This window comes from Macaca nemestrina, chromosome 5 (genome assembly GCF_043159975.1).
Source record: "Macaca nemestrina isolate mMacNem1 chromosome 5, mMacNem.hap1, whole genome shotgun sequence".
NCBI classification, from domain to species: domain Eukaryota; kingdom Metazoa; phylum Chordata; class Mammalia; order Primates; family Cercopithecidae; genus Macaca; species Macaca nemestrina.
In genome coordinates, this window is record NC_092129.1 from 127,357,201 (window position 1) to 127,378,645 (window position 21,445).

Here is a 21,445-nt window from a genome sequence, read left to right on the forward strand (position 1 = left end):
AGAGGGGAGCTTCGTAATACTTAGCATGTGAGACACTGGATAGCAAGAATAGTCTCTTTGCAAGTCGTACCTGAAAAGTCACGTGCTATGTAACCACATCCAACAAATTCAGCACCTTGTTTTGCCCTGTGATTGTTAACACAACCTGTTAGTCTATAGAACAGATTTATTTAGGAAAAAAATAAAAATCACAGATGATTAGTCATTTAGAATTTCTTTCTGCGATGTAAAATAATCACCTGTATTGTAAAACAAATTTTTTTTACTCTCTGCTGCTCCTATTCCTCCTTTTTCCTCACTCTACTTACATTGATGCTCCTGCTGCATTGAACTTGCTTCTGGTCTACACTTCTATACCATTTTATTCCTCACTTCTACCCCTTGCTCAGGTTTTCACTACCACATGAAATGGCCTTATGCCTTGTATTCCATTTGGCCTGGAAAGTAAGACACCACCATCCTAAAAATAAGCCGTCTAGCATCTCCCTGTCTATCCCCCAAGTCAAACTGTTAGATCCCATTCCTTAGTATTTTCATGTTTTCCTCTGCATTCCCTCTGAACTTACCACAAGGTTATATAATTATCTTGTTTATGTGTCTAGCTTCCAATGCAACCACAGAGCAATTATGACAGCTTATTCATACTTTATACTTGGTGCCTGTGGCATAAAGATGCTCCATAAATATTTATTGAAAGACTGATTTCACTTGGCACTAAACACCAACAGCTGTTACCCATAAACACCAAAAGCTATTGCCTATTTTCTCTGGTTAGAAATAAATGTTATTTCATTTATATCATATCTTAATCATTTATATCAGAAGCTAATGACATAAAATGAGCATAAATAGCTCCTTTCTTAGAAATTTAGATGACTGAATTGAACTCCATAGCTGATAGCTGATGCTTCATATATGCTAGTTATGTTCCATAACTCCAGAGTCCAAATGCAAATAAGTCAAGTCTATTCCTAAAAGTTTTACCATCCAAGAATTGCCACATTGAGTAGCTTCCACAATTCAACTAGTCACCCAAGCTAACAAACCAAGATTCTCTATAGAATTTAATCTCACTATGGATTCCATGTCCAATCAGTTACCACAGCTGCTAATTTGACTTTAAAATATTTTGGTTGTTTGTCCCTTCCTTACTACCTCTGCTATGACTACATTGATGCAGGTCTGCACATCTCTTTCCTGGGTGTTCATCCTCTATACTGGTTGCTGGCTCTAGACTTGCCTTTAAATCCATCCTCCATGCTACCATCAAAGGATTACACCTAACATATAAGTATGAATAGGCTCTACTTCTGCTTGAGCACTGATCAGTGGATTCTAATTTCCTGAAAGCAAGCCTGTGCTCTATCACATAATCTGGCCTATTATTACCTTTTCCAGGGTTAATGGTATATTTTACCTTTATCCATATGCACCATGGATATTTAAGATATCTTGAACTGCTCTTCTGTCTGCCTACATACAGTGACCCATACATCCTCCATCCTCTTCTATACATTTTGTATAAACCTCGAATCAGGCTTCACCCTTCTTGGCACTTTTCCCTGACACATTCCTTTCTGCTTTTTTTTTTTCCTTGGTTGGTTGGTGGCCTCACACCTCTGCCTCCATAATAACCTGGGCATATCTCTATTTGTGGCTTTAACTATGGTACAGAATTTTCTGTTGTGAGTCTACATTGCTTGCTTGACCTTAAAGGCAGAAACCACATTCTATGTGAGGTTCTTGAAACTCCAGAATCTATCATAGTACATGAGACATATTAAGCACCTGATAAATGATTTAAGAATACATGCAGTGTTGTTTTCATAATGATATCTACTGATTAAATAAAATGGTAGAGAAAAGTCAAAACAAAATTCTTTGGTGTGATATCAGCAAATTCTACTGTATGTTACAAATGGAATTACTGAAAAGAGAAGAAAGACATTAATGGCTAAAATCTTTCTATCAACACTTGCTGGATATAATTTATAAGTGAAAGGCATCCAAAGTTAATTGTTTACAGAATTTAAGTATCATTGGATTAAGGATGTTAAATAGATACCCACGTAAAGCCTATACCACAAGAAAACCAAATTTCTCAAACCAAAGCAAATGTTAGTATCCTGAAAACAACTTTGTAATAAAAAAAAAAATGAAATTTACAAGTATCATTTTCTAAAATATTTTTAATTCTTAAAGAGATAAGCAATTGGCTCTATTGAAATGTCTCCAATTTCTAAAATGATATTGTTATGAAGAGCCCCTATGAGTTTTTATACTTGTCTATTTTATGAAAGTCACAGGTTTTCATAGATATTAAAAAGTACTTTATAATAGCAAGGAAAACTGAGTATTTTCAACTTTAATCCCACATTGTTTCTAGTCCATATTGAGGGAGAACATAGAAGCTTATGAAATGCCATGTAAGGACAAGTTTGTGCTTAATCCACCTAATGCTTTGCCTCCTCCTGTAACAACAAAAGTACTGGGTGGAGACATTGATAGTGACGCTTTCATTACACCAAAGCCAAAGGCATGCCCTGAATTTGGCCTTTATACCCAACTGCATATCTGTCATCCATGGATTTACCTAAGCCTTTGTTGATCCTATTTGTACTTTCAGACAGTACAACCTCTCGGGCGAATAAGTTCCAGATGTGTACTAAATACTACTTCATTTTATTTCACTTGCAACTACCTCCTTCAATATCATACTAGTGTTTCTGAACTTGGTTTAAAAAATATATATGTATATATATGCATTCACCTTTTCCGTAATCCTTATGGCTTTTTCAAGTTTGTTTCTTCATAAAGAGGATAGTCTTTTTTCTAAGTCAGTTCTTATCTATAAACTGCTCCAAAACATTATCATTTTGATTGTCCTTCACTGATGCTTTGTAGACTGTTTTTGTAGTTCCATTATTGCCCTTCCTAGACTCTAGATACCAGCCTGAATTACGACTTTTTCAAGTGTGTCTACCTATATTATTATACAAGGGTCAGATTCAAGATATGCTGAAATAAAGCAGAAAAATCTAAAATGTTAACATTATTCATGAAAACAAATGTTGCCCCCAAATTGATAATGACCACCACCACTTTGTTTAGTAATTTTAAATGGTTAAGTAACTACTAATAAAATTTAAAAGGCTATGTTTTATCTTTTTTCTCTCTAATCCCTCTGCCTTCCTGATATTCCTTCTCTCCCTCACCAGGGTGTGAATCTATACAAAGTGATGGAAGCTGGTGACTTTATTTGCAAAGCTGTGAATAAAACCACAAACTCTAAAGTAGCACAAGCCTCCTTCAATGCTTGACTTGAATGGATTTATGATCTACGGTTGAGAAGATCAATTTCAGCTACAGTACTCATCTGAAAATCATTAGTGTCAACTTGCTCTGATATGTGAAGTAATAGACAAGAGTGGGAAAAAAGAGATCCTTTTCAAAAAGATTATAACTGGATAGATTAAGTCAACAAAAAGCAGTATCAGTCATCAGGTAAATTGCAAGCTGAGGATAAATAATAAAACTTGTCCTATTTTGAACTTGGAAAAAAGTCTCTTTTGCTCTTGTAGAAATAACTTTTTAATTTAGATGGGAAAATTGAGTTCATATTTCCCCAAGTATCAAATACTGTGTTAATACTTAATCAGGCAGGCTTAACACAGTGTACATACCGTCAGTAGTTTATGAGCTCCTGCATAGTATGCAGAGTGTGTGGCCTCAATATTATGCATTATGCCTCTGGATCTCAACTATTCATTTGCCAAGTCAGTTAAGTTATGGACCAAAAGCCAAATCTCCATCTGACCCTACATAATTTTAGCAATAGAACTTTTATATTTCGAGTATGGCTAACATCTGTTAACTATTTCAGTGACTTTATCTGGTTCCAAGAGGCTGTGGCCAATGGCAAGATGCCATATCCTGGAAACATATTACAATCTCCCATGTTTGTTACATGCATCCAGTTTACCATACTTTACCTATCATCAGTTATAGTAAAAACCAGCATGGAGTTACTCAGCTATTGAGAAATTGTAGGCTATTATTTTGGTCCTGATGTCTAAATTGCAATGATAAGAATAGGTTGATACATATATCATCATCTACCCTTATAATTTTCAGATCACTTTCAATTTGCCCAAGGAAATATCGTTGTGATCCTAAGAATATTAAGATAATTTTTGGTTAATGAAATACCTATTTTCCTTTTATTCATGGTGCTTTGATTACATCACATGATTTTTTGGTGTATTTTTAGTGGTTATTTTAAAAGTTGAAGTGACTGAAATGTTGTTTATTGTCCTAGAATTGATTGCCAGAAATTGAAAGATGTAATATATCAAAGACAGAGATGAGGAGCAGGAGGACTATTCAAGATAAACATTTCTGTAACCTATGCAAATTTTATGGGGGTAGTATTATTACACATGGATCTGAAATGTCAGTTCTAGTATTTATATAGACTTCTCTAATAATACCAGGTGATATTATCTTTGAGTAAGTTTGAATATGAATTGAAACATAAAAATGAGTGTTGTGAACTTTCTAGGAAATATTCATTAAAACCATTGAAATAAAAATAAGTTCAAGAAAGTAAGAGAAGTACTGATTATAACTATGTTGCATGGTTCTGGAGCAGGAATACTAAGAGCAATTTTCTGTTTTGGGGTTAATGTTTGGGGGTTGGGGGAAATGCAGGGAGCAGACAAAAATCAAAGCTGGTTATGAATCTTTTTCAGTTACATCTCCCTGTGCATCTCTCTTCATGAAGCACATGACCCTGCACACTGGCAGTAATGGGACACCTCCAATTAGCATGTACAGCTGGATATGTACCCCATATTCTGAGGAGACTGACTTCCTATCTCTTACAAAGCTATGCAGTTCTTAATTTGAGATATTTGGAAAAGCGTCTCTTGTTACAAACTGCTTATAGTAACAACTAAGGGGAAAGCATTGCTGTTTTGAAATGGAAACCATGGACTTTGAAAAGCAGAGCAAGTAGTCAGAAACTCCAAGTACAGTCTAGAGCACAGTTACATATCTTCTATGTCAGTGTACTGAGTCACTTCCATGAATACTTTGATGCTACTGAATCACATTTAGTATGAGAAAGCTTGCTGTAGGTATTTGGTATCCTTTCTCCACACAAACCACCTAAATCTCTTTGACAATTTAAAGAAAGTTTCTTTTCTGGTTTTCTTTTCTCCACCTTATTTATTTTGTGGCCTCTTCCTTCTCTTCTTTATGTTTGACTGCAGACACAAATGTACAGTTGCCTCCATCCTTACAACTCAACAGGTGGTCCAAGACCAGCAGGATCATCCCCTGGGACCTTTTGAGAAACAGAATCTGGGACTTCACTCCATATCCACTGCATCACAGTTTCCATTTTAAACAAGATCCTCATATGACTCATATGCAAATTAACTTTGAGAAGCACTTGCCTATTTGATACCTCCTCTTGGGTGTCCAACAGGCATCTCAGGCTTCATATATATTCAAAATTCTTGTACCATTTTTCACTTTGTGCTCTGTAGTCCACCCCATTGTCTTCTGTTTTTGGAACAAGACACACTCAGATCCATCTCAGGTCCTTCCTTTACCTTAGTTTTTTTCTCTGCCTGTAAAGCTGTTTTCCTGGCTTTTTCCCTGGGCATGACTGGCTCCCTCTTGTCATTGAGGTCTCAGCATAAATTTTACCCCCTTAATGAATCTTCCTGGACAACTCAGTTTAAAGTAAGTCCTGTTACACTCTCTCACATCAACTCATTTAATTATTAATTTTTACCTATTATTTGTTTATTCTTTATTTCTTCAACAGAATATATACTCCATGAGAGTGAGGGTTTTGCTATCTTCTTCACTGTTAGTTCCACATTGCCTAGAACATAGTGCTAGGGTCTGGCACTAAATACCAATAAATGTTAGTCGGAGTCAAGAATAGAAATGGGTTTAATTCAAACATTTGGGAATTCAAGGAAGGAAACTATTCTGCATGAACTCTACACATATATTTCCTGAGCCCTTAATATTTTTTTTTTTTTTTTTTTTGAGGCGGAGTCTCGCTCTGTCGCCCAGGCTGGAGTGCAGTGGCGCGATCTCGGCTCACTGCAAGCTCCGCCTCCCGGGTTCCCGCCATTCTCCTGCCTCAGCCTCCCGAGTAGCTGGGACTACAGGCGCCGCCACCACGCCCGGCTAATTTTTTTGTATTTTTAGTGGAGACGGGGTTTCATTGTGTTAGCCAGGATGGTCTCGATCTCCTGACCTCGTGATCCGCCCGTCTCGGCCTCCCAAAGTGCTAGGATTACAGGCTTGAGCCACCGCGCCCGGCCTCCAGTTTATATGTTGAATGATTGAATTAAGTAATGAATGCATATATATATACCAAAGAGGATGTTTAGAAATGTTGGGTAAACCAAAACTGTAAGGGAAATATATATATTTTTAAGCAGAATAAAGTAAAAGTGAAACTGCTGGAATTGATAACAACAAATTGACAATATCAATAACAGAAACCTTCCTGAGGTAAAGAGGCAACAGCTATAATAAGCAACTAATCAGCTTTGCTATGGGCATTAAGAAGTGCATGCCATTGCTTTCTATGTGTTTTACACACATGCACACAGGCACACACACACATGCATACATAATACACCATTCCAGATATGGCCAGAACAATTTAGATTATTCATCAAACTTCTGTAACCTGTCTCTTCTCTATCAAAGAAACAAGAACTGCATTGCCTATTTAAAAGTCCACTGTAACATGTCATCGAAGAAAAGCAAGCCTGTTGTATCAGCTGTCATCTATATTATTAAGAGATAAAAATTTTGTAATGACTTGATATCAAGACCTCATTACTTCAGTATTCCTTAAATTCCTTTAGTAATTTATAGGTATTTCAGAGTCAAGTCTTAGCAGAGACATACTCTTAATTTTCTGTCGCTGATACATAAACAAACTTATTCTCTGTGATCTCAATTCATGTTGTACATTAGATTAATTAGTGGATGATGGGAGAGGAGTTTAGCAATATTGATGCCTGAACTTCACCCTTGGATATTTTGATTTCATTGGTCTGGAGTAGTACACTTCAAGCATCAGCATTTAAAAAAAAAATGTATACAACAATTCTCATGTGCAAGTTTAGTTGAAAATCTCTAATTTAGAACAATGGTTTTGAAAGTGTGATCCCAGGAGGAGCAGCAGCAGCAGCAGCATGACTTGCTTTTCTCAGGAGCTTCATCCAGAGAAAACGGCATCATCTCAGAGTCAGCTATAAAATCCAGATTGTGAATCTGTGTATACTATAGAGATAAAGGACAGTAAGAGGACACCAGCTATATTAGCCCATCCTTGCCTTGCTATACCTAAGAGTAGGTAATTTATAAGAAAAGAGGTTGAATCTCATGGTTCTGCAGGCTGTACAGGAAGCATAGCGCCACCATCTGCTTCTGGGAAGGCCTCAGAAGGTTTTAACTCATGGTGGAAGGTGAAGTGGGAGCCAGCACTTTACATGGCAAAAACAGGAGCAAGAAAGAGAGTAGGGAGGAGGTACCACACTTTATAACAACTATCACCAGGACAGCACCAAGAGGATACTAAACCATTCTTTAGAAATCCACCCTCGTGATCCAGTCACCTTCCACCAGGGTTCATCTCCAACACTGAGGGTTACAGTTCAACATGAGATTTAGAGGGAATACATATCCAAACTACATAATCAACACATTAGAATTCAAATTAGGATTCACTAGAGATGCAAATTTTCAAACTCCAGCACAGATGTACTAAATCAGAAGCTCTGGGTTGAGGCCTAATAATCTTTGTTTTTACAGATCCTCCAGGGGATTCTGAGGAGCCCTAACGTTTGAGAATCACTGACCTTCTAAGGCAGTGATTTACCACACTTGTAATTGGTAGAGGAAAAAATGGATACTATTTAGCTTATTGTATGCCCTATATCCACACAACAAAGCATCATTTTGAACTAGCACTCATATAATCCAAACAGGCATACATTTCCAGCCTACATTTCCAATGCAAACAGTGCTTACGAGAGGAGTGAAGTATACGAAACAGATGCCAATTTCCTCTGCCACATTCCTTCCCTTGACTCTGTTTCCCAGCTTCATAAGTTGAAAGAGTCATATGAATAGCCTCATTATTAGGATTTTCTCCAGGAGGCTTGAGTCTGAGAAAAATTCCACCAGGGTTCTACTGATTCTTCTTTGACACCATCTGATCTTAGGCTCTGGAAGCACACAATCCAGTTCTGAGTCTTGGCTGTATTACCCAATGGCTATGCAAACTTATTCAATTTACCTAAGGTCTTTAAACCTAATTTCAAACCTCACTTCCTTCACCTGTAAAACTCAGATAATAGCCTTTATTTATACAGCTATTGGAGGGATTTCATGAAGTAATGCTTATAAGTGTTTGGCAAAGTGCCTAGTACTTAGAAAGTAATCAATAAATGTTAACAATCATAACTTTTAGTATCATTTCCTATAGCACTGCCCTGGAGTGGAACTTCCCCTCCATTGTGAGTTAACAATTAGAGAGGCTCTCTTTCTATATCCTGTTCCATGTACAGTGTATGTTGTCTTAAAGGGCCTGCAATAATTCTCAAAAAGGCAGCTCGTCATCAAACTCCAGGACCACATAGTCTTAAATTGGCACCAGAGTCCCATGCTTTCCTTATCATGCTGTACCACTGACGTATGCATGCTGAGCTAATTCTTTTCTGCATTTCATATGGCAGTAGTCTGCTACAGGAACTTGTTTTGAGACTTTTGCTGAGTACACTTATCTAAGAAATATAGTAGGTTGAACTCTATATCCTGCATCATCTAAAGTCAAAAATTTCATGAACGTTAGGAATTTGTTTCAGTCTTTTGGCAGTTGGACAGGTGAGCAGATAGATTTTGACATCTGTTTTCGTATGAGTTTTATTTATTTGGTGGACTACTACCTAGAAAGCTTCCGCTTTCTTCTTGTTCTTCCTGGTTCCGTTGTAAAGCAGAACCATGTGCTTAGTTGAGTACTTTGCTTCCATGAGGGTCACCTTTCCTTTGACTTGAGCCATAGTATCAAACTTATATGGCTTATGAAAGGGATTATGCCCCTCTAGGAATTAAGAGGAACTAAATCAAAACTTCTGATGATCATTCCATCTAAACTTTCCTTCTCCAGCTGGTTATTTAAGACCCCTGTCATTAGTGAAGCAGAGCAAAATATCATAGGTAGCCAGCCAGACCATTATCCTGAATCCTGAAAAGGTGCCTTCAGTCAGAAGGTTTTCACAGTGACCTCTATCTGTACACTAATGCCAATATATTGGATTGTTGGGCAGACATTCCAGCAGCATTCGGAGAGGTCCACAGAATTACAAGGAATCACTGCCTGCTTTTTGCAGGAGCTTCGTTTAGATAAAATTTAATTATCTGGTAGTCAGCTCACAAAATTTATACTGTAAATGTGTGTATACTCCAGAGGTGAAGGGAAGCTGTAGAGTGCCAATATCTGTCTCCTTCTTATAACAGCCTGTATGCTCAGTACCTATCACATTAGTATAAAGGAAAACATATCTATGGACCTTCCTTTAATCAAAGAGTATGTCATTGTTTTTCTCAACTGTAAACATCTTCAAAGAATTTGAGGACCAAAGTAGTTCATGCTAGAATTATGGGCATGAGGAAGAAGTGAGAAACATGTGATGACAAATAGAGCGTAAGTGGGGATAGATATGTTTCTGTAAGGGGTTTGTACATATGTATAGAAGATACGTCCATCCAGACATTAAAAGCCTGTTAGTATTCTCCTACCTCCTGGACATTTTCTTTTTTTTTTTTTTTGTGATACACAGTCTCACTCTGTCACCTAGGCTGGAGTGAAGTGGCTCACTGCAACCTCCGCCTCCTGGGTTTAAGCGATTCTCATGCCTCGGCCACCAGAGTAGCTGGGATTACAGGCATGTACCACCACACTTGAATAATTTTTGTATTTTTAGTAGAGACGGGGTTTTGCCATGTTGACCAGGCTAGTCTCGAACTCCTGACCTCAAGTGATCCTCCCGCATCAGATTCCCAAAGTGCTGTGATTACATGCATGAGCCACCTCACCCGGCTGGAAATTTTCTTTTACCATTAACTGACTAGAGGCTGTTCCCTGAAACTTCTGGATTTCTACAACAGTGCACCATTTTTATTGGGTATTTAATGTTTGCAGTCATGGTTGTCCTTCAAAGTTGTCATTTTGGGAAGCTATGCATTCATGTTAATAACATTATCTTTTAGAATTGGAATTACATTGGGTCTCTTCCATAAAAGAAACTAAATGTCACTACTATAGAGTCATTTTGTTTTTATATTGTGCTAATATTGTTAGGACAGTATTAACCATATTTGTCTTGTTAATTTAGTTAAGATGATATTTATCAATTTATTTGTCTACTTTATTCACCAGATTTTTGTCCAAATGACATTCAGTTATTTCTAAAAATCAAATCCAGGCTGACAAAAAACAAATTTTTACTTTCCAGTTAATTCAAAAGAATGTGTCAAATGTTTCTAAGGCAATTTCAGTGAGTAGTAAATAAACACATTTGCTTTACTGGCAGAATGTTTGAATAGTTGTCTAGAGTTGCAAGGCAATGATTTTGAAAAGGTATCATTCACTTCTATATTAGTTTAAAAATCATATTTTACTTTTAGATTTCTTATAAACCATATATAATACCATGCTCTTTATCTAAATAAAGATGAACTATTAAAAATATGATTCCCAGATAAGTGAAGTTTCCACTTTATATCACAACTATTTAAAGAATAAACATTTTTGTAGGAAGTATCATTGTGGTCAGACTTATCTTGTTTAAATCAAATATAACTTACTTTCCCCCAGTTTATAAGCTCCTTGTGGTACACAAGGCCAATCCTAACGTAGATTCTATATACCATCTAGCATAATTTCCTGGTATCTACTTCCACCCTCCCTTTCATCACCTCTGTTCAAACCCCCTCAAAACAAATCAGTAGTTTTGAGTTCCTTTCTTTCATGTTCATTTCTTGGGCTTCACTAGTCTTCTCCCTGAGGTATCTTGTACTCACCCAGCACGTTCCCTTGGCAATTTGTTCAAATTTGATCACTCTTTTGTGTGATTATTTGCTATGTGTTAGCCTTGCTCACTTGACTATGAGCTTCTAAAATGCAGAGACCATATAATATGTACCTGTATATCCCCAGTATTCCTCATGATGTCTAACACATTAGAGCATCTCATAAGTAATTGACATGACTTTGCTATCTTGAGAAATTGGAAATGTTATTATAAGCTTTATTAACAATTTTAGTTGCTCTTCAGATGTGTATGGTAAAATATAAGCCCTGTTCTGAATACCCTAAATTATACTGTTTTGAAAAGCTGTGCCTTCATTTTCCTAATTTCGGAGTGTACTTCCTCTTAAGGGAGCTCTTGAAATTTTCCATTTTAATTACTATTTTAAATACCTGAAGATGGGGAGTCCTAGCAAAGCATAAGTAGCCAAGATATAGCTGATGTTTGAACAACTCTTGCTAGACTACTCTCACATACAAGATAATAAATTGTGAACGAATTTATAAGTTCTGAAAAATAATTTAAATAGCACAAATACAAATCAGAGTTATTTGCCTATAAGATTCAGAATTTTATTAATTTAAGAAATGTTTCTCATGCATATGTATAAAATAAATATTTTGCTAAGTTCTCATATTTCAATGGTAAACAAGGCAGACACAATGCCTGTCTTGATGGATATTATACTCTAATGCTGAGAAGGTAACTTCAAGGTAACTGCAAGTTTTATGTGCACTCTGTAAGTTGATAGATTTAGATGCACAGGTCAAATGAACAGATGCAACTGGGTAACTCTAAAGTATATCTGATGTACTTGACAGTGTCTTCCAGATAAGACTAAATGGAGCCCAAGATCTAAACCAGCCTATATTATTGGAGATCAATGGTACTCAAGTGGAAAAATACAAAGGAGTTTCTAAAAAAATTTAGTTAAGTTTAATTATAGTTCTAGTAAATTATATACTTCTATGTACTTGTCTATTTTTACATCAATCTCTATCTTCCTCAAAATTATTTGTTTTGGTTTTGACTATTTGTCAAAATTATTTATCTTGGTTTTGACTATTTGTCACCAAATTCTAGCGTCTGTAGACAAGCATGTACTATTCATAGATTTATATCAGTTCTCATATCTTTGCCACAACACCAAAGTTAAAGGGCATGTGTGTGTGTGCACGCACACACACACACACACCAAACTGAGACCCTGAAAGTCTAAGCCATTGACTACCTTATAACTTCCCATTCATTTCATCATCATTTAAAAAATATTTATTGAGCACTTACTGTACAGTTAGGATTGTGTTTACCTGCAAGTAATAATAGAGTACATGACTTCAGTTATTGTCTTAATGCCCTGTGTAACAAGCGTAGGTAACCACTGACAACTTTCAGGTCTCCTTCTCTTTCTGTGCTACATGTGATCAAGAAGATAAGAAAGCCCAGGTACTCCCTCCATTGGTGCTGGTGAGAAGCTCAAACCACCACATGACCACTAGCAGGAAAAGTTCAAACTATGCAGGAATCCTCACCTTGGCTTTATTCCCCAGCCATTAAGCCCAGGGACACTTGCCCCTTCCTTCACTCAAGCTATTTTTAGATCTGCTTTGCTTTCTACCCTGTTCTTTCCAGAAAGTTTAATGCATGAATAATTTACCTCTTCATACCCTCTTGGAATGTGTGTGGCATTATCAGTCTCAACATCTGAGCCAGTTTTGTGGGGAAGTCCATCCTGTCAATGTGAGTGTTTACAACACTCTATAATAAACACCATCTTTCAACTTCAGCATCCTTGTTAGCTTGGGAAGAGGTTAGCTTTCATCTTCATACTAATTTCCTAATGGTTCCAAGATAGCTGCCACTCAAACTTTACATTTATGTTCAAGGCCAGAAGAAGGAACAATAGCAATCTTTCTGTCTATCTCTAAAATTATTGGTTTCCCAGGAATCCTGAGTTTCATTGGCCATTAACTGTGTCACATCACAACTAATCACTTAGTTGTTAAAGAGTCTGGGATTTCAAGAATTGTATTTGGGTGTATTGCCACACCAAACAAAATCATAATTCTATGTATTAACATGGGTGAGACTGAATCCTGGTAAAGCAACTATTTAAGTCAACCTTACCACGTAGGAGCAAGGACGTGCTATGTGCTAGGGATGTAACAGTGAATAAACTTATCAATGATTCTTTATGGAATGGTCTAATGGGGGAATCACAAAAATTATGATACAATGACAATTGCACTTGTAATAAGTGCTATGAATGAGAAGTTCTTTCTCTAAGTTCATCTTTCTCTAAGTGCATTTTTCTCCAACTTGGGTGTTGTGACAAAGATCTGAGAACTGATGTTAAAATAAATCTATAAATGGTACATGATTGTCCATAGATGCTAGAGTTTGAGGACAAATAGTGAGTCAAACCAAGATAAGTAATCTTGAAGAAGATAGATATTGACATAAATAGCACAATTGCACTTGTAATAAGTGCTATGAAGGAGAAGTTCATCTTTCTCTAAGTTCATCATATTCTCTAGTATATAACCAAACATGTCCATGCAAAGGACATGATTCATGAGATGAGATCTGAAAGAGCAAGGTGTTATATAGTAGAAGAGGAAGGGGAGAAAACATTTCTTGTGAAGGGAACACATGTGGAAGAACTCTCTGGAAGGAGAAAGCATGATGCATTTCTGGAAACTGAAAGTAGGCTAATGTGGTTGAAGCACAGGGGAAAATGGAGGAATCTGGATGTCCAATTAAGAAGCTCATAAATTATAATATGCGAAGAATTCATTTAGCCAGCTGCTTGGACATTATGTTTAGAGCTTCAAATTTCTATGATCTTGTGGTGTTTGAGACACAACAATCACTCACCCACTTATGTATTTGTTTAATAAAATAAGTCATAAATTACAAAAGACAAATTAACAGGAATTTTACTATATATGGTATGATATCATTAGTTCAATAAATGTTTCTCAAACACCACTTACATTCTTTAGGGCTGAATAAATATAAAGGAAAGACATTGGTTTCCTTCCTCCAATTGTCTGGCTGCTAAGGAGCATTTGGAATGATGACCATCTTCATGACCATCTTTTTTAATTTTTGAATTACCTTGAGATTCTTGTAGTGGAAGGAAGGGGATGAATTTCCAACTCCTTCCCCGTTATTGGTCATACAATTGATATTCTACTGGAGGCGAGGGGTATGGCAAGTATAGCAAAAGAAAAATTACTATATATTTGGATATGTATACTGAGATGTGAATCGGTAGGTAAAGCTGTAAAATATGATCCAGGAAAAAAATAGGATATAATAACACACTAGAAATGCATAGTAAAGACCATATATAGGCATACCTCATTTAATTATGTTTTCCTTTATTATGCTTGCAGATTTTTTTTTCTTTTATTTTTAAACAAATTAAAGGTTTGTAGCAACTCTGCATAGAGGTTGAGCAAGTCTATCAGCACCATTTTTTCTAACAGTGTGTGCACACTGTTTCTCTGTTACATTTTAGTAACTCTCACAATATCTCAAACTTTTTCACTATTATCATATCTATTATGGTGATCTGCGATCAGTCATCTTTCATGTTACAATTGTAATTGTTTTGGGGAGCTATGAACCATGCCTGCATAAGATGGCAAACTTAGTTGTGTGTTTTCTCTTTCTCCTTGGGCCTTTCTATTCCCGGAGACAAAACAATATTAAAATTAAGCTGATTAACAACACTGTAATGGCCTATATATGTTCAAATGAAAGGAAGAGTCACATATTTCCCTTTAAATCAAAAGATAGAAATGATTATGCTTAGTAAGGAAGGCATGTTCAAAGCCCAGATAGGCTGAAAGCTAGGCCCCTTGTGCCAGTTAGAAAAGTTGTGAATGCCAAGAAAAAGTTCTTAAACGAAATGTAAAAGTGCTACTCCAGTGAACATGCAGATAATAAGAAAGTGAAACAGCCTTACTGCTGATATAAAGTTTGAGTGGCCTGAACAGATGATCAAACCAGCTACAACATCCCCTTAGTCAAAGCCTAATCCAGAGCAAGGCCCAGATTTTCCTTAATACAATGAAGGCTGAGAAAGCTGAGGAAGTTGCAGAAGAAAAGCTTGAAGCTAGCAGAGGTTGGTTAATGAGGTTTAGGGAAAGAAGCCATCTTCGTAACATAGAAGTGCAAGGCTAAGCAGCAAGTGCTGATGGAGAAGCTGCAGCAAGTTGTTCAGAAGGTCTACCTAAGATCATTGATCAAGGCAGCTACACTAAACAGATTTTCAGTGTAGACAAAACAGCCTTCCACCAAAAGAAGATATATCTAGGACTTTCATAGATTGGAACAGTAAATGCCTAGCTTCAAAGCTGCAAAGGACAGACTGACCTGTTAGGGGCTAATGCAGCTGGTGACTTAAGCTGAAGCCAGTGCTCATTGACCATTCAAAAAATCCTAGGGCCTTTAAGAATTATGCTAAATCTACTCTGTCTGTGCTCTGTAAATGCAATAACAAAGCCTAAATGACAGAACAGCTGTTTATAGCATGGTTTACAAATATTTTAAACACACTGTTCAGACATACTGGTCAGGAGAAAAATTCAAAATGTTACTGCCCATTGACAATGTACCTAATCACCCAAGGGCTCTGATGGAGATGTATAAGGAAATTAATGTTGTTTTCACGCCTGCTAACAAAATACCCATTCTTCAGCCCATGGCTCAAGAAGTAATTTTGACGTTCAAGTCTTATTAATTAAGAAATATATTTTGTTAGACTATAGCTTCTATAGCTAGTTATTTCCCTGATGGGTCTGGGCAACAAAAATTGAAAAGCTCCTGAAAAGGATTCTCTCTTCTAGATGTGATTAAGAACATTTGTGACTCATGAAATGAAACAAAAGTAACAATATTAACCGGGAGTTTGGAAGAGGTTGATTCCAGCTCTCATGGATGGCTGAGGAGTTCAAGACTTCAGTGGAGAAAGCAACTACAGATGTGGTGGAAATAGCAAGATAACTAGAATTAGAATTGGAGACAGAAGATGTGACCAAATTACTCTCATCTCATGATCAAACGATCTGATGAGAAGTTGCTTCTTATGGATGATCAAAGAAAATGGTTTGTTGAGATTGAATCTGATGAAGATATCTGAATATTGTTGAAATAACAAAGTATTTAGAATATTAGTTTATAAATCAGGGGCAAGGTTTGAGAGGATTTTTTTTTTTTTTTTTTTGGACATGGAGTTTTGCTCTTGTTGCCCAGGCTGGAGTGCAATGGTGGGATCTCAACTCACTGCAACCTCCATCTCCCAGGTTCAAGTGATTCTTCTGCCTCAGCCTCCAAGTAGCTGGCATTACTGGTGCCCACCACCACATCCAGCATTTTTTATATTTTTAGTAGAGATGGGGTTTCACCATGTTGGCCAGGCTGGTCTCGAACTCCTGAACTCAGGTGATCCACTCGCCTCAGCCTCCCAAAGTGCTGGGATTACAGGCATGAGCCACCACACCTGGCCAATTAACTCCAATTTTGAAAGAAGTTCTATTGTGGGTAAAATGCTATCAAACAGCATAGTATGCTATAGAAAAATCTTTTATGAAAGAATTCTTTTTATGAAAGGAAGATCAATGTGGCACACTTTGTTGTCTTATTTTAAGAATTTGCCACAGCCACTTCAACTTTCAGTAATCACCACCTTAATCAGTTAGCAGTCATCAACATCAAGCTAAGACTGTGCACCAACAATAAGATTATAACTGCATGAATGGTCAGATGAGCATTAGCAACTTTTAGCAATAAAATATTGTAATTAAGTTATATACATTGTTTATTTGGATATAATGCTATTGCACACTTAATAGATTATGGTATAGAAACGTAACTTTTATAGCACTGGAAAACCAAAAATCCATGCGACTTTATTGTGTTATTTGTATTATTGTAGTGATCTGGAACCAAATCCCTAATATCTCTGAGGTATGCCTGTATTAAATAATTAATACGACTTTGTGTAACATATTAATATGTCCTGCTTTGCACTGAATGATATACTGAATATGGAGGAATCTGAAAGACTGTGCTTAGAAAAGAATAAAGAAAAATAAAGATAAATCACTCTCAATCAAATTTTACTTGACTCTGTAGAATGTTTAGCAGGCTTAGCATTATTCAGAGTTCAACAAAGGAAATAGCTTGTGCATGGCTGGATCATTGTTGTAAGAAAGTAAATTCATATATTTAAGAATAGAACTTCCATAAGCTCTTGTCTATATAGACTTAAGTTAAAATTGTATGTCTTATTTTTAGGAGCATCATTTAGAAAAATAAATTATGTTTTTAAGTTTCTCTCAAAGCACCTAAAACAGAACCCATAAACTTCTGTGTGCAATTATTTATTTGATGTTATTTGTCAGTATGTAGCCTTTTCAAGAATATTGGGCATTAATCTGGACAACCACCTGTATTAGAGGTTTCCAAATCTAGTTATATAGAATCATGACAATGTGAAACAATGGCAAGTACTTAGGATGGAATAAGAATTTTATTGATTCAAGGTGCTTCAGCCCAGCTGTCAAATACAGCCTAGACTCCTTTGCTATTCTTTACCCTGAATTCATAAAAAATAGCATCCCCATAGGACAATTTTAATTGGAAGCATATTTTACTCCCATGATGCAAACTCAGGGTCACAACAGGTAACCTGAAAGATTGTTCCACCATATGTTATACCCAGAAAATATATTCCCCAAATACCATGATACACAAGGGGGCAAAAATTACATAAGTCTTAAGATAAACTTCCCATCAAGTCAGTTTACCATAACTGAATGGTTGGGTTTCAAATGAAGGAAAGATGCAATTTAGATTCTGATATACATTAGGAAAATGAAAATTATGTTATCCACCTGTTTGAGGGCCTGTAACTTTTACTCTAAGCTGCATAGCATGTATCAAGACATTCAAGGATGAGCTTAATACGTGGTCATATATTCTGGAAATCAGAAAATTTTAAGATTTTTTTATTCAATAACTTAAATAGATACACTATTTTCAAGATAGACATTAAAAGATGTCTATTAGTAACATAATTATAGTTCTTACAAGAAAATGTGGAAGAAATTTCAATCAACAAAAGGCATTTTCCTATTGTTTACTTATAAATATATTTAAAATAATTTCTGAATGTTGACAAATGCTTTATGAATTATTGAAATTTTATGAGAAAATTTTTAAAAATTTAAGCCTTCAAAAATGACAAGCTTCAATTTATAAGTTTTCAATTCTGATAAATGTGTTTCCAAATCTTTGCTGTATAATTGTTGTGGCATGAATTGTTACATTCAAGACTAACAAATACCTACCTTTTACTATATGGTATAATCATAACATTAGAGTCAAGGTGATGATTTGCATATTGATTTTCTTTCCAATTCAGGATACCAAGTAAAGAGAGTTTAAATAGAATGTGCTGCCAAAATGCTTCATTGCTGCCATAGATTAATAGTGATTTGCAAAGTTATTTATGTAATTACGTGTTTAAGTCACCTCCATTTGGCTTTCAGCTCTATAAAGGCCAGACTTTTGTCACATCTGGGTCCAGCACAAGAACTGACACATAGCAGTGTCCCAAAATTTGTTTAATTATCCACTCTGTGGTGCCATAAGAAATCACTCTGAAGAATAACAGTGGGAAACCAAGGACCACAGTGTATGGGAAAAGGAGAGGCACTTATCAAACTATACAGCTGCCTATTCAATAATTCTAAAATGAGTTAAGTCTTTGATTGGCTAATTAGGATGCCAGTGACTTAATCTAATGACTACAGTTCTGTATTCATGTGTAAAAGGATGGCATCTTAAAAAAGACAAAGGCAATATATTTAATCTTAATTCTCCCTTTGGTACTTTCTTATATATATAATTTAATGTACATAATTTTTCTGTTTCAAAAATCTGGATTTGACCTCTTTGAGCCATCCCAGTTGACCCCTTATTTTATTGGTCTTCTGAACACCAACTGATAGGTGCTCCCAGGTTGCAGATTAATTAGCTGCCACTGAGTGGTTATTAGCTTATTAGCAGCTACTTTGACCCATTGGCAACTGATTCCTCAAGCAGGGTTAGGGGAAAACTCACTGCCATCAAACTGGATTTTCTTAACACTGCAATGGTAAAGTGGATCATTCAGCTTCTTATTGGGTTCTTATATTTAAAAATGCATTCCCCTTCTTTATCCCAGGAGAGGTACCATATGCAGGAGTAAAGACTGGGTTTAGAACAGAAAAATCCAGTTCCAATCTCAATTCTGTTTCTTACCAACTGTATAACTTTGAGTAAATGTCTTGGTTTCTCTAAACTCATTATTGTTCACGTATAAAATGAAAAAAAAAAAAAACCTAGTACATACCAAACAGAAGTCTGATGAGTATTAATATATAAATATTGCATGAATGATACATTGAATAATTACTTAAGTAAATGCAATCTATTTTGTTTGACTGTATTGTTATGCCCTGGTGTCCCTTGGCTTCTCTGGGGGAAGAGTACAGTTCCTTGCCTAGCTGATTTAGACAGCCATATGACTTGCTTTGGTCAAAGTGCAATCAGGGAAGACGTGTTACTCCTAGACAGAATTTTTAAAATGAAACATGTGCTTGGTCATAATCTTTAATTTCCTTCTAGTACTATCCCAGAGAAAAGTTGTTTTGTCAGCCTTGGCCTCCCAGTGAAGGCAATAGAGCAGTCTGAGCTGACCTGTAATGGGCTTGGAGTGTTAGCAAGAAATAAACCTTTGTTATCGCAATCCACTGATACTCCATTGTTGCTTGTTACTGTAGAATAACCCAACCTATCCTACTCTATACACTTACCACTAGTAGCAGTATTATTATAAGTAATGGTGACAATGAAGGCAAATACAAACAGATATTGAAAAATAAAAATAAAAATCTGTACAATCAAGAATACTTTCTAAAAATTAGATGCAAATGGAACTCTAAGGTTTCTAGCAGCTATGTAATAAAAAAGAACATATCTAGATACTGGATTCAGTGTCTGTGATATACAAAGAAATCATTTACTAGGGAATCCACTACTTGTAGTTCAGAAATCTTAGCTTCTTATGGATCTTAACAAAAAGGATTATATTTGACCAGCCAATAGAATCAAATGTGGGGAAATGTTTGATTTGGGGTCTTCTCTGATTGATCTGTGGCAATGATAATAACAATGACTTGAAAGATGATAATGAGGCAGCTAGCTTATAAGGTCTATAAAAGTGTTGTCTTAGAAGTGGTTTTATATTTGAGGTTCTCTCTACCATAACACTCTTGTCTTCTACCTGCAATAGAGTTAATACAGGAGAGGAAAAGAGGTACAATTTTTAATACCTTGTAGCACCCCGTTCTTTTTTCCTGTCTTCTCACTTCTTCTCATTTCATTTCTTTCATTTGAACTAGCTTTTAATTGAGCCATTGTGTGTAGGTTATAGGAAATAATGGATAATCTTAAACCATTGGTATTTAAAATTTTTCCTTAAATTATGATGCTCTACAACTCTAAAACCAGTGAAGCAACAGTATTCATTACCCCAGGATAGGCTGCATACTGTCTTAGAACGAAGAAGTTGTTGTTCAGTTTCAGCTTAAAAGCTAGTCTTTTCAACAACATTAAAAAACAGCAGCATTGAGAGCCACACTGTGTTGAGAGCAAGTTAGCAGTGTTTCTATATTTTTAAAACTTCCTTGTACATATCATGATCCTACTCTAGCAGACTTGAGTTGTAAAACTATACTAAAATTATAGTGCAAAAACCATGGAGGATATGTTGCAGGAAAAGACTGCAGTAGATAGGAACTTTCAATATTGGAGAAACTGAGGGTAGGCCTGTCCCAAACCCTTCCAAGATTACTTCCCCCTCCCCCATCGCTATCCCTACCCACCCATTGTTGATCCCACCATGGGCTTGGGGTCAGTGTAGAAATGAAGAACAATACTCAAACCTATCTAAGTTTTGGAGAAATTCTAGTGTAAGAGGGCCTTATTTCTTGCCTCTTAGCAAAGCTGTGCATTGATATTGAATATATTGCCAAATCAACATGGCACTGAGACTGCAGCAGGAAAGAAGCCATAGCTGAGAGAGAGGTTTGAAATTAGCCTCAACCATATATATCAGTGTGCAGAGAAAGTAGCTATTTTACTCTCCAGAGGAATGCAGGAGAATCGTGATCCTCTCCAGAGAGCCAGAAGAGTCATAGAACAAGGAGACATTGTATACAGAAGCCAAAAAACTGGGAGCCATGAAGAGA

The 21,445-nt window shown here is 36.2% G+C and overlaps 1 protein-coding gene across 3 annotated transcripts in view; it reads left to right on the forward strand.

Annotated features, from left to right (window-relative positions):
- LOC105479546 (3-hydroxy-3-methylglutaryl-CoA lyase like 1) overlaps nt 1-17,425 on the forward strand; it is a 159,392-nt gene extending 141,967 nt beyond the window's left edge. For 2 of the 3 annotated variants that reach the window (XM_011737549.3, XM_011737550.3), the window contains one exon: nt 3,219-17,425. In XM_011737549.3, coding sequence (XP_011735851.2) covers nt 3,219-3,320 — 102 coding nt within the window. In that variant the 3' untranslated portion in view covers nt 3,321-17,425. The remainder of the gene's footprint in view (nt 1-3,218) is intronic. The other variant, XM_011737548.2, reaches the window with a different exon arrangement.
- Nucleotides 17,426-21,445: the final 4,020 nt, after the last annotated feature.